The sequence below is a fragment of the Haliotis rubra genome, unplaced genomic scaffold (assembly GCF_003918875.1).
Source record: "Haliotis rubra isolate DU_JTF1 unplaced genomic scaffold, ASM391887v1 Scf3, whole genome shotgun sequence".
Classification (NCBI taxonomy): Eukaryota; Metazoa; Mollusca; class Gastropoda; order Lepetellida; family Haliotidae; genus Haliotis; species Haliotis rubra.
In genome coordinates this window covers 279,089-291,962 of record NW_025766968.1, presented here as the reverse complement: position 1 = coordinate 291,962, position 12,874 = coordinate 279,089, and the positions used below count along the sequence as shown (strand labels likewise).

Sequence of the window (12,874 nt, the reverse complement as noted above, 5' to 3'; positions counted from 1 at the left end):
ACTCTGAACGAAATGTTCATACTGTTTTCCTCAACATCATTTCTTTTATCATCTTTTGATCTTAGAGTTGTCTACTAATCTGACCTGATAAATATCAGTGCTGCACTTTCAGAGAATTTGTTGTTCCAAAACGGAATCAGAACAAATGATGCCACTATATGATCAGTTTGAAATATTCACTTGCCAAAGAAAGTGTGAGCATGCATGGTTATGTTGGCTGTAGGAGTGCAACAGATCGGACACCACCCGGGGATGATGGCTCCTCACATGATTCCCGTGTCCACCCCAACATCAGTGGTGATGTCAGGAGCGTCACTTAACTCTACCCTCACCAACCTCACACCTAGTGCTCTCATCACTCCAGCTCCAGGTAAGCTGCAAATAGTGTGGACAAATATGCAGAGGAACATTTTTACCATGATTATAGAAAACATTGATTGAAATTGATTGGTCAAAGGTTTCAATAGCATGTCTCTGATCAAAACACTATGTAGACTCTTGGAGAACTGCTTCAAATTTTATCATGTTTTCCATTTGTTTCAGTGGAGCAAAAATTATTTCCAAAATCTGAAAGTTTTAAGACGAGTTTTGGTCTGTATCATATGAAATTTTAAAGTTTTTTTATTTTAATCATCTTTTTTTACAAGAAGTATAATGTGATGAATGTAATTATTAACACACTTTTTACACTGTTCATAAATAATGTTGAAACCATTTTCATCACATTCCAACAATATAATGAATACAGTAACCTAATTTGAATATTGTTTTAAAGGGTTGACAGTGTCATCTGGAGGTCCTGCCTTAGTGTTGCCAACTTCCCTGGCTCCTGTTCCAGTTGTTACATCCATGCCTGTTTCTGCCACGCCAATTGTTGCCGCAGGTAGGGTGATTGTTATATGAATCTGTGCAGTAGAGGGTATGTTGGGGTTACCTAGAAGTTAAGGTGTTCACTTGTCATGCCGAAGACCTGCATTCCATTCCCCACATGGCTGCAACTTATAAAGCCAATTTCTGATATTGCTGGAATATTGCTAAAGGTGGTGTAAAACACAACTATTCAGTAGAGAATTTTCACCTATTTGTGTACATTCTGCAATGATGATAGCACTTCGTAGGCACAGGTCTCTGACTTGTTTCCTTTGGGCAATCCAGTGTTGACCACATTTCAAGATAGACCCGTGAAGGTCCGGGTTAGAATGTGCCTTCAGTAACCCATGCTTGTCGTAGGAGGCAACTAACAGGATCGGGTGGTCAGGCTTGCTGACTTGGTTGACACATGGCATCGGTTCCCAATTGCGCAGATCGATGCTCATGCTGTTGATCACTGGATTGTCTGGTCCAGACTCAATTATTTACAGACCGCAGCCATATAGCTGGAATATTGCTGAGTGCGGCGTAAAACTAAACTCACTCATTCACATTTCAAGATAGCACAGTACACAAAGACTAGACTGGTATTGGTGATGTTGAGATGTTCTCGACTTTACTTGCTTCCTTCCAGGTCCCCCTGCCCCAACAACAGTCAGCTCCCAGATGGAAGCTGCAGCAGCGGTGGTGAGTGCTGGGCTCCTCCCCAACACCAGTTTGCCCCCGCCCATGCTGCAGGCCCAAGCTGTGCCCACACCCAGCACATATGATGTACCCATCACTGAAAGCCAGTTCCTAGGTGAGAATGGGATGCATCACCTCTAGAACCTAAATGTTAGATGTAATGGTAATCCTGTTGGTTAATGTAGCATAGTTATATATCAAATTTATGTCCTGTTTAAATGATGCTCAAAGGTAAGTTTGTCATTTCGCCACAGTCCTGTAATTTTCTTATAGATAACTGATAATCTGGATTTTAGGCTTTTTGTGAGCACTAGTTTGAAGTTATCCATGTTACTGTTTGTATAAGTAAGACAATGGATGTTATAGTGGAACAAGGTGTTCATGTGTTTCCATGTCGTTATCCAGGAGCTGCAGCAGTCAATGGTGGTCAGCCAACACACGTGATATTAAGTCAGCCACCACAACCCGTCACAGTGCAGGTAGCTGCACCACAGCTGGCCACACCCCTTGGAGGCCCTGGACAGGTAGCTACATCTCTGGGAGGGACAGCTTTAGCACCAGGGGCAGCTCCTCTCGGCCCTGCAGGTGGCCCTTTAGGACCTGGAGTGCAGCTGATGACACAGACTGGCCTGCCCCCTCCAGGAATACCTCCACCTGCAGGACCACCCATAGGTCAGCCACAGCCTCATCAACCCTTCTACACACAGGTAATAACAATCAGATGCTACCAGCAGTTCATGTCATGTTGCCATGGTTTCTTTTGTTTCACTCTACTATCTGGTATGATCATGTTGGTGATACAAGGCACCACAATTTCATTGGCAGTTGCTTTAATTAGCTTTACCAAGATCCACAAATTGTGGATTCAAATCCAGGTGCATCAGTATAATGATGCGGCTCATTGTTTTCATCAAAGAGGTAAATGTCTACGAAATCATTACTGAAGGCTTTCATTCGACAAGTAGCATGATGTTATTTAACTTTTGGCAGCACTGGACCCAGCTTACTCTTAATTTAGTCCTATTCAAGAACTTTATCCCCAGATTCTTTAATACTGTGTTTTACTTTCTATTCTTGGTGCACACTTGACAAGTTAAACCTGTGTGTTTTTTGTGTGTAATTTGCTCAATTTTGAACATGTGTAAAGAAACCATCTTCTGACATTGCAGTATGGCCCAGTGAGTAGTGGCCAGCCATACTGTATGGTGACATCTCCCATGATGTGTAGCTCTCCAGCAGCGACATACACAGTAGCAACGTCAGGCTATTCCTACAGTGTCCCATTGAAAGAGGAACCACATAAGCGAAGGTTCACAGAAGAAAAACAGGAGGAGAAGATTCCAGAAAACTTGCTGGGCTACCAGGTACACTAGTCCATCAGTTGCAGATAGTTTGGAAGCTTGTGTTTTTTTCATCCAAAGTAATTACCTCCCTTTTTGAAAATGTTTTTTGTTTAGTTGTTTTCATGTTTGTCTCTGTGCAATTTTTTTGTCCTACAAAATGCTGTAGAGAAAAACAGGAGCTTCAGTTTTTTTACAGTTTGTTACTCATCATCAGGAACATACATAGTGTTGTGAGTTTCACTGTCTCTATTTCACTGTCTCACTGCCCTCATTCCACTTGAAGCTGATCTGCTCTGATGTCACTGAAGTTATGTTCAAAGCAGCACACGCAAACTCACTGACTGAAGTCGCTACTGTTATCATTACAGCATGGACCCCCTCACCTGACTAACCTGATGACATCGGGCCCACCCCCTCCAGCCACCATGGTGTCTGCAGCACTGCCCATAGGACAGGCCTTCCCCCCCACTTCACTGTCAGATGATGGCCGGTGAGATATTCAGCCTAATACTAGTAGTCTTATTGTTGATTTACATCAACCTCTGTACGAAGCGACTAACAGGATAGGCTTGCTGATTTGGTTGACACATGTCATGGTATCCCAAATGCCTAGATCGATGTTCATGGATTGTCTGGTCCAGACTTGATTATTTACAGAACGCCGCCATATAGCTGGAATGTTGCAGAGTGCGGCATAAAACTAAACTCACTCGCTCACTCTTTAGGTGAAATATCATGATCAGTCACAAATATACTTTAATAGTGTTGACATGAACAGAAACAATGCCTTCAGGTCTTCTAAAACTATTTGTAGCGGCAGAGGCATAGCCTAGTGGTTAAGGCATTTGCTCCTCACGCTGAAGACCAAGGTTCGATTCCCGACCTTGGCACATTGTGTGAAGCCCATTTCTGGTGTCAAGCCCATTTCATGATATTGCTGGAATATTGCTAAAAGCGGCGCAAAACCCAACTCGTCACTCAGAATATTTGTGTTTAATGTCCCGTTGCCAAGGGCAGTTTTTACATTGACTGTTGCATGCTGCAGACCATACACAAGTCAGGCCAATAATGGAGTGGTAATGGCGCCTCCCCCAACATCGGTGCATGACAGACCCGAGGCTGACAAACATCTTATGCCACCTCCTGGAGTTAAAGGTATTTGCATCCCTTACCTGTAATCTGGGCCTCCTAATTCAGACAAGCCAAAAGATTAACTCTGAAATATAAACGATGCATGATGAAACACCTGTTATGGTTCTGTTAATTCTGTTTCTATCTTCACTAAATGTTTTCATTTGACTTTTTCCTTTTTCTGAAGCAACATGTTTTAAATTTTCCAGGTGTTAAACGCAGTCATTCGGGGCAAGGAACACCAGACACAGAGAAGAAATCCAAAACTAACTTAGGTACAGTCTTCTGTTTTGTTATTCCTGCAAGTCTAAGATATGTATTCTATGTGTGTCCATTTTTGTAATGAATGTGGTTTTAGATGTGCTATGTAGTCCTTATCAATTTTCCAACTGTTATTCTTGAGATTCTGTCTTCAGGTTATGAAGAAGATGGTGATGAAAACAAACGTAGAGGCACACAACCACCACCTCCACCACCACCAGATGTTGAGAGGGAACATGCAGAATTGCTGGAACAGGAACATCGAGAACACTTGGAACGAGAGCGGGAACAGAGAGACTTCTACAATCCTCACTTTCCTGGTGGGAAGCCTCAGTCGTTCCGATCTGGTTCTCCACAAGGCCCTCCTCGACAATCTCCTCCAGCTCCTCCTCCTCCACACTTTGAGCAGATCAACCAGCAACAGATTTCCCCTTTTGAACAATATACTCAGAACCCACAGGAACAGTTTGGTCAAGCTGGGCAACCCCCTCCACCACAGTTTGAACAGTATCCTCCCCCTCCCCAGCAGTTCCACCATCAGCAACAGATTCCTACCTTCTCCGTCTCCACATCCCAGAGTATGCCTCACTTCCACCAATCACCTCCAAGTCCACAGCCACCTTATTCACAGGCACCTAACATCCGGCCCCCAGAGGCCCAGATGATTATAAGCCAGCACAGTCAAATCCAGCCCCCACCACCGCCTTCTCAGCAGAGTCAAGGACTACAGCCCCAGTTCCAGAGCAACCAACCCTTCCCTCCTATGCCACAAAATGGTTATTCGCAACAGTTTGTTAGCCAGCAGTCCCAGCCTCCTTTGCCGCCTCCCCCACCCCCACCACCACAGTCCCAGTTCCCACCCCCGGGGATGCAGTATTGGGTATGAAAAAATTGAAGAGGATGACAATTGTTTGTCTGGATCTAACTGTGTTGACCTGAAGATGTTCCAAGACAAGAGTGCCTGTGCTATGTGTGATTGTTTAACCACTACAGTATGTGAACTGTTTCAGCATTGTGCAGAATACTGTGAATGTGTACATACCTGTGTACACATAATGTCTTACAGCATTGTGTGTTGTGTGACTCTGTCATACCTTATATTGATGCTTTATAAGTATCAAGTAGTGCTTGCAGGGGATAAATAGACAATTCAATTTTAATACAAAATTTGCAACCTGATTTATTGATGAATTGGTGGCTGAGGTTTGTTTCATTTTTAGAACTGAAACTACAAGTTCTGTATGCAAATACTGATTACATGTATCAAAGTGTATATATATGATGTGATGGTTGTATGATATGATTTGACTTCCAATAAACTACTTTTTCAGCTGTATTGATTAGTATTTTATTTGACATTCTACTGATCATACTGAGAATATGTAAGTATAAAAGATCGATTTCCTCCATTTCTGTTATCCTGTCCTCTTTCATACGACTAATATGGAAGCTATCTGAGAACTTTCCCATGTTAGTTGTTCAGTCTGACTGCTTCTCAGTTGGTAGTAATCCTAGAAAAACTATTTTAATTTAAGAAATAAAAAGTTACTCACTGATGTTACTGGTCATATCAAAGTAGTTAATATTGGTGTCTTAAATTATGGGTTATGTCCCTTTATACATTTCTTTTGATTGTGCATCATGTCCTTGATTAATATGCCAGGTTTATAAGAGATACTTCTCAAGGCTGAGCTAAACAATTAGTGGCATTAAAACATTTCCTAAATTACACTTCATGTCATGTTTTTATATTGAGTGCATAGCAGCTACTTTAGGGACATTTTTCTCAGAAACTACTGAAGCTATGTGAATGAAACTTTGCATGCTTGTCTAAGAGATACAAAACAAGACTGAATTGAAAAACAAAAGTATTAAGGCTTGACTAACAAGAGTTGGAGTGAAGTACACCCCTAATAGGTACTTTTAAGGGTCTTTGCAGGCAGGAGGGTCCTGTAAAGTATGGAATTAGTGTGGTGTATTGTACATATTGATAATCACGTTCAAGCCTTTAATGAAGCATTAGTCATGTGGACAGTGGTCACTGAGGTATGACAACAACTGCTCTTGATTCGGTGTGGGTAATATGAATATCATTGTGCATCCTGAGGCATACCTCAGGATGCACATTTTTTCATCTCATAAATCTCTGGGTATATTTTAAGTATGTAGATTTTGTGTATCGTGTTGGCAGTAGTAACCTCAACTTGGCAGGGGATAGTGATTATGCTGTTTTATGCTGTTAATGACAACCAAGAGGTCTATAATTTAAGGCCATGTTTACACAATGCTAATTACCTTTTCATGGAAACGGGTTGTGATTGTTGGTTTTTTCAAATGTATTGTTTGAGTAGATATTAATGTTCATACAGTAGATACCTCCTCTACATCCTTTGCCCCTTTTCTGACATATTTTTCATTGTCCTTGAAAGTCAAGGTCACTCAATGTGCCTGGTATGAAGATGCCTTACACTTTATCATATTAGTGGGACAGGAAAAGTCTTATTTTCATTGTGTATCAACCTTTACAATAAACCTTAAGCTCATATTTACACTACTCAGTTATTTCATGATTGCTTGGCTTAAATGTTATTGTTCAAGTCCATCAAATTGCTTGAGGAAACCCCACTGTGTTATGACGTAGGCGAGGATTCTGGGTCAAGTGAAGTCATTATACAGCTGCAGTACTTCTATATGTCATGGTATCCCCACTGTGTGTCAATCAAGGCGACATGCACTGGATTGTCTGATTCAGACTCGGTTACACACCTCCTCCATGTAGCAGGAATACTTCTGAGTGCAGTGTTTAGCAGCACACAAAACGTGTAATGTTCAGCTGCACTTACTCTCTCACTGTTCTGATATATGGCAGTTCTGTCAGATCTCTTTGCTGTTGTTACTGTAAGGTAACGTCTCGATTCCATGTTTTTATGTGCAAAATCCTAAATCCTTCTACATCTACTGAATCTACAGTAACTATTAAGTCTGGGAAAACTCATCCTAACACAGAGATGGCAACCCTGAATCTAAGGAAAACAGAGTCATGAGAGGCTGAAAGCCAGGCCTGAGCACCAAAGGTGCGAGTTGGGGGTGAGCATGTGGTCGGCTCTGTTATTTTGTTTCACTTTCATATGGACTATGACATGCATTCAGAAAATCTTTGTGAAACTTCGTCAATAACATGCAAAATACACAATTGACACCCAAAGGATCACACGCTAAGCTTCTAAATGCTTATACCAGTGTTCACTCAAATAAATCACCGGTGACTTACGAAATCTTTACCGTAAAAATACATTCAGAATTTCTTCCCAAAAATTGGAGTTTTTTAAAGAGAAATTAGAGAGCAGATTTTTGTATTTGAAAATCGGAGTAACTCGGCCAAAATCAGAGTGGTTGGCATCTCTGCTAACAGTGCTATCACCAAAATTGAAAATGTTGAAGTTTTTAAATTATTATTTCAGCTTTTACTTTGAGTGATTTCGGCATGTTTATAAATGTTTGGGGCACATTTAAAATACAGCTGTGATTTTATTATCTGTAGTGAAATGACGGTATACTGACTTTCTGCTTATGCATTCATTCTATGCAGTGCAGAAATATATTCTGGTTACAACGATCAAACATCATTTAAGTATGTATATGCACTTTCAGTACGACTACACAGGCTAGTTGACATACAGCACAGATATTGAAACTGGAAGTAAAAAAATCTCATCAATTCTGAACGTACTACATGAAATTTCCATGCAACATATTTGTGTAATATTTTTTTTCATATATTAATGATTTTTTCAGACTACATGTTAAACTAGGTAATACAGGAATAATTGGATATTTGTTTATGACAGTATTTGTCATGCTTGTCCTGTTTCAAGTCCATTCTTAAAAGCAGGCATATTTAAATATGAACGTAGTGTTTTACTAAATATTCATTTATTCTTGCAAAAATAAAATTACATGCAATACTGGCAACATTTAGTATGGTGAGTTTCTCCAGATTCTTTATATGCAATTTCCATCATTCAAATTGAAACATTTCACATGGAGGTTTGTAAATGAAAAAAATCAAATTTACAAAATAACGCTTACCTTTGATTGAATAAAGAAAAATGCCATTTGAATCTTATCAACTTTCTACACATACAAAGTGAAAAAACATAATCATTAGATGCAAAACAGAAAACAACAATGGCATGTTAAAGTACCAAATTTATTTGTTTTCTCAAAATATTACAGAGGATGTTGACAAGAGAAAGCATCACACTTAACCATGACATCTTCCCAACTTAGTCATTATTTAGCATTCAATGTTATTTTCACCTCCTTGATACTTTCTCTTGTAAAGATGAACGTTTCATTGGAGTCACTGCAGACACTAATCCCATAACGTACAAGTCTGCTTCTCAGAGTTAAGACACAAACAAATAAATCCTATGTAACAATAAGAACAATAATATATCAATGAGCAACAAATACAGACCGTGAGCAATAGTACATAGCCAAATGGCTGTGAGATGACTAAGAAATGTGCAGCAGCATCATCTAATATCACATATCTAGGATCTCATGCTTGCATAATTGAAGGGAATCTGTAACATAGATTATTCTGCTCACTCTACAAAACATATTTACTCAAATCAATAAACTTTCGAAAACAGCTACAGAATGTTTGTTTTTGTGACTTAAAACAGCTATGTAGTAAAGATATTTTAATAATATTTAATAGTGGCACATGAATATTTTAATGAAGAAAATCATGGCACAGTTCAGCTTTGTGAAGAAATTGAAGTCACTATTCAAATTGCATATTTACAATATGACATCAATAATTTACTCATTTACTAATTCAAGTAGATTCCATGTTAAAATATATTGGAAATATTGAATGAGGCAATTTTCAATTTGATTATTTCATATGACACTGAATACACAGTTCTTGAAAGTAGAGGGGAGAGAGAGACTAAAGAAGAAAAAGATGCTTCTAAGTAAATCAGCCTTTTAAAACTCAATATCACATGGTACAATCTCACAGGCATACTTCATTTCAAATTCATGAAAACAGACAGACACTACTATTAACAGTTGTCAAGTCGGAAGACATTTAGACATTCCAAATGAGTATTTATCTATCACAGTAAAATGCATGCAAAGATCGATAAATAAGTAAGCATGACAAACAACTTCTTGAGTGTGGCCAAAAGTGCCACCATTAGCTTACTGAGAACAATAAAATATCACAGATTCAAGACAAGCATAACAATTTAAGAATAAATGTGAGCAGTAGTTTACACTGTGAGGTGATTCTGGTGACTTATGCATTTATTGGATGACTCAGGGGGCTGAATATTGGTTCTGCCAGAAACACTTAATCCAATATGCACTTGCATATATGTTCAACTGGTCTGAAATAAAACCTTATGTTTAGATACCACAGTATGAATACTGATCTGGATAGTATATATGATAATCAATATGAAAGCTATTGTTGTGGGTATATATACAAGGTACTGTATGGAAACATTAGTCTGCATTAAACTGAGTTTGGCACATAATGAGAAGCTGAAACTCAAAGTTGTTTATTATCTACAATATTGAAAAACAACAACCTAAACTTATAGTAAAAAGTTAAGCAACTGCAGATTACAAAATCAATATCAAGTTTGAATTGGGAAAAGCCAAAATCATTCAAAATGGGATGAACTGGACTGATGATAGTGAGTAGTATTTATGATAGGCCTGGCTATTGATACAGATCATAGAGATCAGTAATTGTTTACTACATATCAATCGATTACAGATAAATATCAGATAAGTTTGATCAAGCCATGTGGCAGCAAAAGATGAGACCAAAAATATTGTTTCCCCATTTGGAACATGTCTTTTCAGTGATCCAGGAGATAACAAATGGTCTGACTAATTGTACTGATGTCCATTCTGACAGTTGCTTAGTTTATTATCATCAGTATTGACTTATCAAATATAACACAAGATAAATAATATCATAAATTAGTTGATGCATTAATGTAACTTAATAGAGTTTGCATGTTGTTTTGCTCAGCATGTAAGATCAACACTTGAATATTAAGAACTCTTTCTTCACTTGCAAAATTCTTTGAACTGAATTATCGCATTATTTACTATCATATTTTTATCATTTTACAGATGGATGGTGGAAGATGATTTCTACACGTCTAGTTTCTAGTGCTTGTGCAATGAACAAATAATTTTGATTTCACACCATGGAGAGTAATATGTTGTATGGATATACATAGCGATGAATAGTGTTTTGTAAAAACAAATTTGAAACTCATACTTGATTATTCTAAATGTGAAATATGAACCTTATAGTCCCACTTGGGGATTGCAAACCACTTCCAGAAATAACAGTGAATATCTTTGGCTTGCAGAATTGCTATTTACAATAACAAAACATGTGGACATGTTAAAGTGAGGTCCGTATTATCAGTTCACTAAGGTTTCACTTTGGCTTTTAGGGGCTATCTGAATACACAAAGTTGCATGTATTACATGCACTGTACACATGCAGTGCCAAGAGAGTGGTACTGCTGGAATGAATGCTATGCAAATACAATAGTGTCTGCCAAAGCACGTCCAACAGGGCTAGATGACTCCATCTTCCAGTAACATCTAACCAAGACTTGCATCAACTTCATCACCCAATGGGCGGCAAGATTTCGCTTTTGGTATCCATCACATTGTCACTTCAGAAAATTATCCTCTGAAGAATATTCACACTTTATCTCTTGTATCCAGTCACTTTCTCTGTTATGTGGTTTGTTGTCAATGGTTACTGTACATAAAATGACAGGTCAGCACTTTATGAATGCTTCCCAGAGTCACAGTGAACAATTCTTATCAAAGTTTTGCAGTTGGGAGCACATTCTTTCATCTGGGTGCTCTTGTCAGGGTTGAAGACCTATATTCCTGTTTTGGCCCCTATTTATCTTGCCATAAACACAGATATTTATTTAACATTCACACTGTAAACAAGTGCTACAAAAGGTATAGTCAATCACAGCACGCATCATAAGTCAAGGTGATTGATGTCCAAGTCACTGCTACTTGAGTACAGCGTGTTCACAGATGGAACCTGAAGAGTATTTGATACATTTTTCTTTCGGATAGGCGAGAAGTGTTGGTTTTGTGCACTTTTCAGGCTGGCCCGACTGACAGCACTGCTGGGCCTTGAAGAACTGAAGAAAGACGTGAGCGCATTGCTGAGCCGACGACCGAGGCTCATAATGCTGTTTGCCCGGGACCGCGAGTCCTGGGAGCTGGAACGAGACAGGTTTTGCTGCATGGCCTGAACGGTGATGTTCTTCAGCAAGCGCTGAGTCTTGAAGCTCTTCCAGGCTTGTTGCAATGTTTTAGCAGCTACTTCCTCTTTCTTCCGCTGCATGGTGGTTGATTTAACTACCGTGTTGACACGTGAGGGGAAGACGGCCTGGAATTTCAACTCCATCTGATTTCTAGCCTCCCTGAATTCTGCAGTTTCTTCCACATCCGATAACACATTTTTTACCAGTGCCATTAAGATGTCTAAGCAGTGTAGTTTATCTCCTTCAACTATTGGAAGGTCAAATGACACAAGAGCTATCTCATTTGGTTTGGCTATCCCAAATGGTTCCTCCAGATCTGCCACAAAGTCAGTGAGTTGTTCATATTTAATGAACTGGGTAGCATGAGGGTCGTACCTCTCCCAAACCACATAGAACATATCAAAATCATCCTCCGTGATGCCAACCTCCTCTTGTTCATGGGCTTGGTTGAAATTCTCTAGAATCACAGCTATGTACATATTGATAACAACGAGGAAGATAATGATAATATAGGTCACCATAAACGGGATGGCTAGCCACGGTATGCCACAATCCCCATATGTCTCCTTCACCAAGGTCCCATTTGGCAAGGTCTTGTGGTCTGGATCACAGTCAGGGGGAGAAATCAGCATAGCATCCAGGATATCGTTCCACCCAGCAGAGGTAGCTAATCTCAGCAGCAACATGAATGAGTTGAAAAATGTCCTGAAGTTGACAATATCATCAAGTGCTCCATTAATTTTTAGATTGCCAAAGGAGGACAAGCCAATGATGGCATAGATGTAGAGAATCAGGAAAAGCAGGGCACCGATGTTGAAGATGGCCGGAAGGGAGATGATGAGAGCAAACAGAAGCTTACGGATACCCTTGGCAGCCTTGATAAGACGTAGAACTCGACCAATACGGAAGATTCGGACAACTCGTAGCAGTGTCGGAGTCACAAACACGTCTGAGAGCAGATCATCCAGTACCACACCTGAAATATTGGGAGTTCATTAGAAAATTGGTTCATAAAATGCCTCACATAAGCATTAAAATCTCAATAAGATTCTTGCTTTGTTATCAGTACACAAAATTTGTAGCAGCACGCCATGCCTGTTGGTTACATTTGTTTTGAAGGTATTACAAACATTGAAGTTACTTGTCTATTCTATCAATGTTGTTTAATTTCAAAGCCATTTTATGTCACTAAATGCACTATTCATAAATCTATAAATTCATATTAAGTTGTTTTGAGCTACACGA

General features: G+C 39.3%; 2 protein-coding genes across 2 annotated transcripts in view; one reads left to right on the top strand and one right to left on the bottom strand.

The window, feature by feature from the left end:
• LOC124282392 (KH homology domain-containing protein 4-like) overlaps positions 1-5,625 on the top strand; it is a 32,238-nt gene extending 26,613 nt beyond the window's left edge. Inside the window, exons 12-20 of the mRNA XM_046718365.1 lie at positions 224-370; positions 776-883; positions 1,505-1,669; positions 1,960-2,261; positions 2,724-2,918; positions 3,266-3,387; positions 3,943-4,052; positions 4,238-4,303; positions 4,445-5,625. Coding sequence (XP_046574321.1) covers positions 224-370; positions 776-883; positions 1,505-1,669; positions 1,960-2,261; positions 2,724-2,918; positions 3,266-3,387; positions 3,943-4,052; positions 4,238-4,303; positions 4,445-5,175 — 1,946 coding nt within the window. The 3' untranslated portion in view covers positions 5,176-5,625. The remainder of the gene's footprint in view (positions 1-223; positions 371-775; positions 884-1,504; positions 1,670-1,959; positions 2,262-2,723; positions 2,919-3,265; positions 3,388-3,942; positions 4,053-4,237; positions 4,304-4,444) is intronic.
• A 2,860-nt stretch (positions 5,626-8,485) lies between these two features.
• The window catches only part of LOC124282390 (sodium channel protein 1 brain-like), a 71,867-nt gene continuing 67,478 nt past the window's right edge, over positions 8,486-12,874 (bottom strand). Inside the window, exon 29 of the mRNA XM_046718364.1 lies at positions 8,486-12,605. Within this exon, the coding sequence (XP_046574320.1) occupies positions 11,335-12,605 (1,271 nt within the window). The 3' untranslated portion in view covers positions 8,486-11,334. The remainder of the gene's footprint in view (positions 12,606-12,874) is intronic.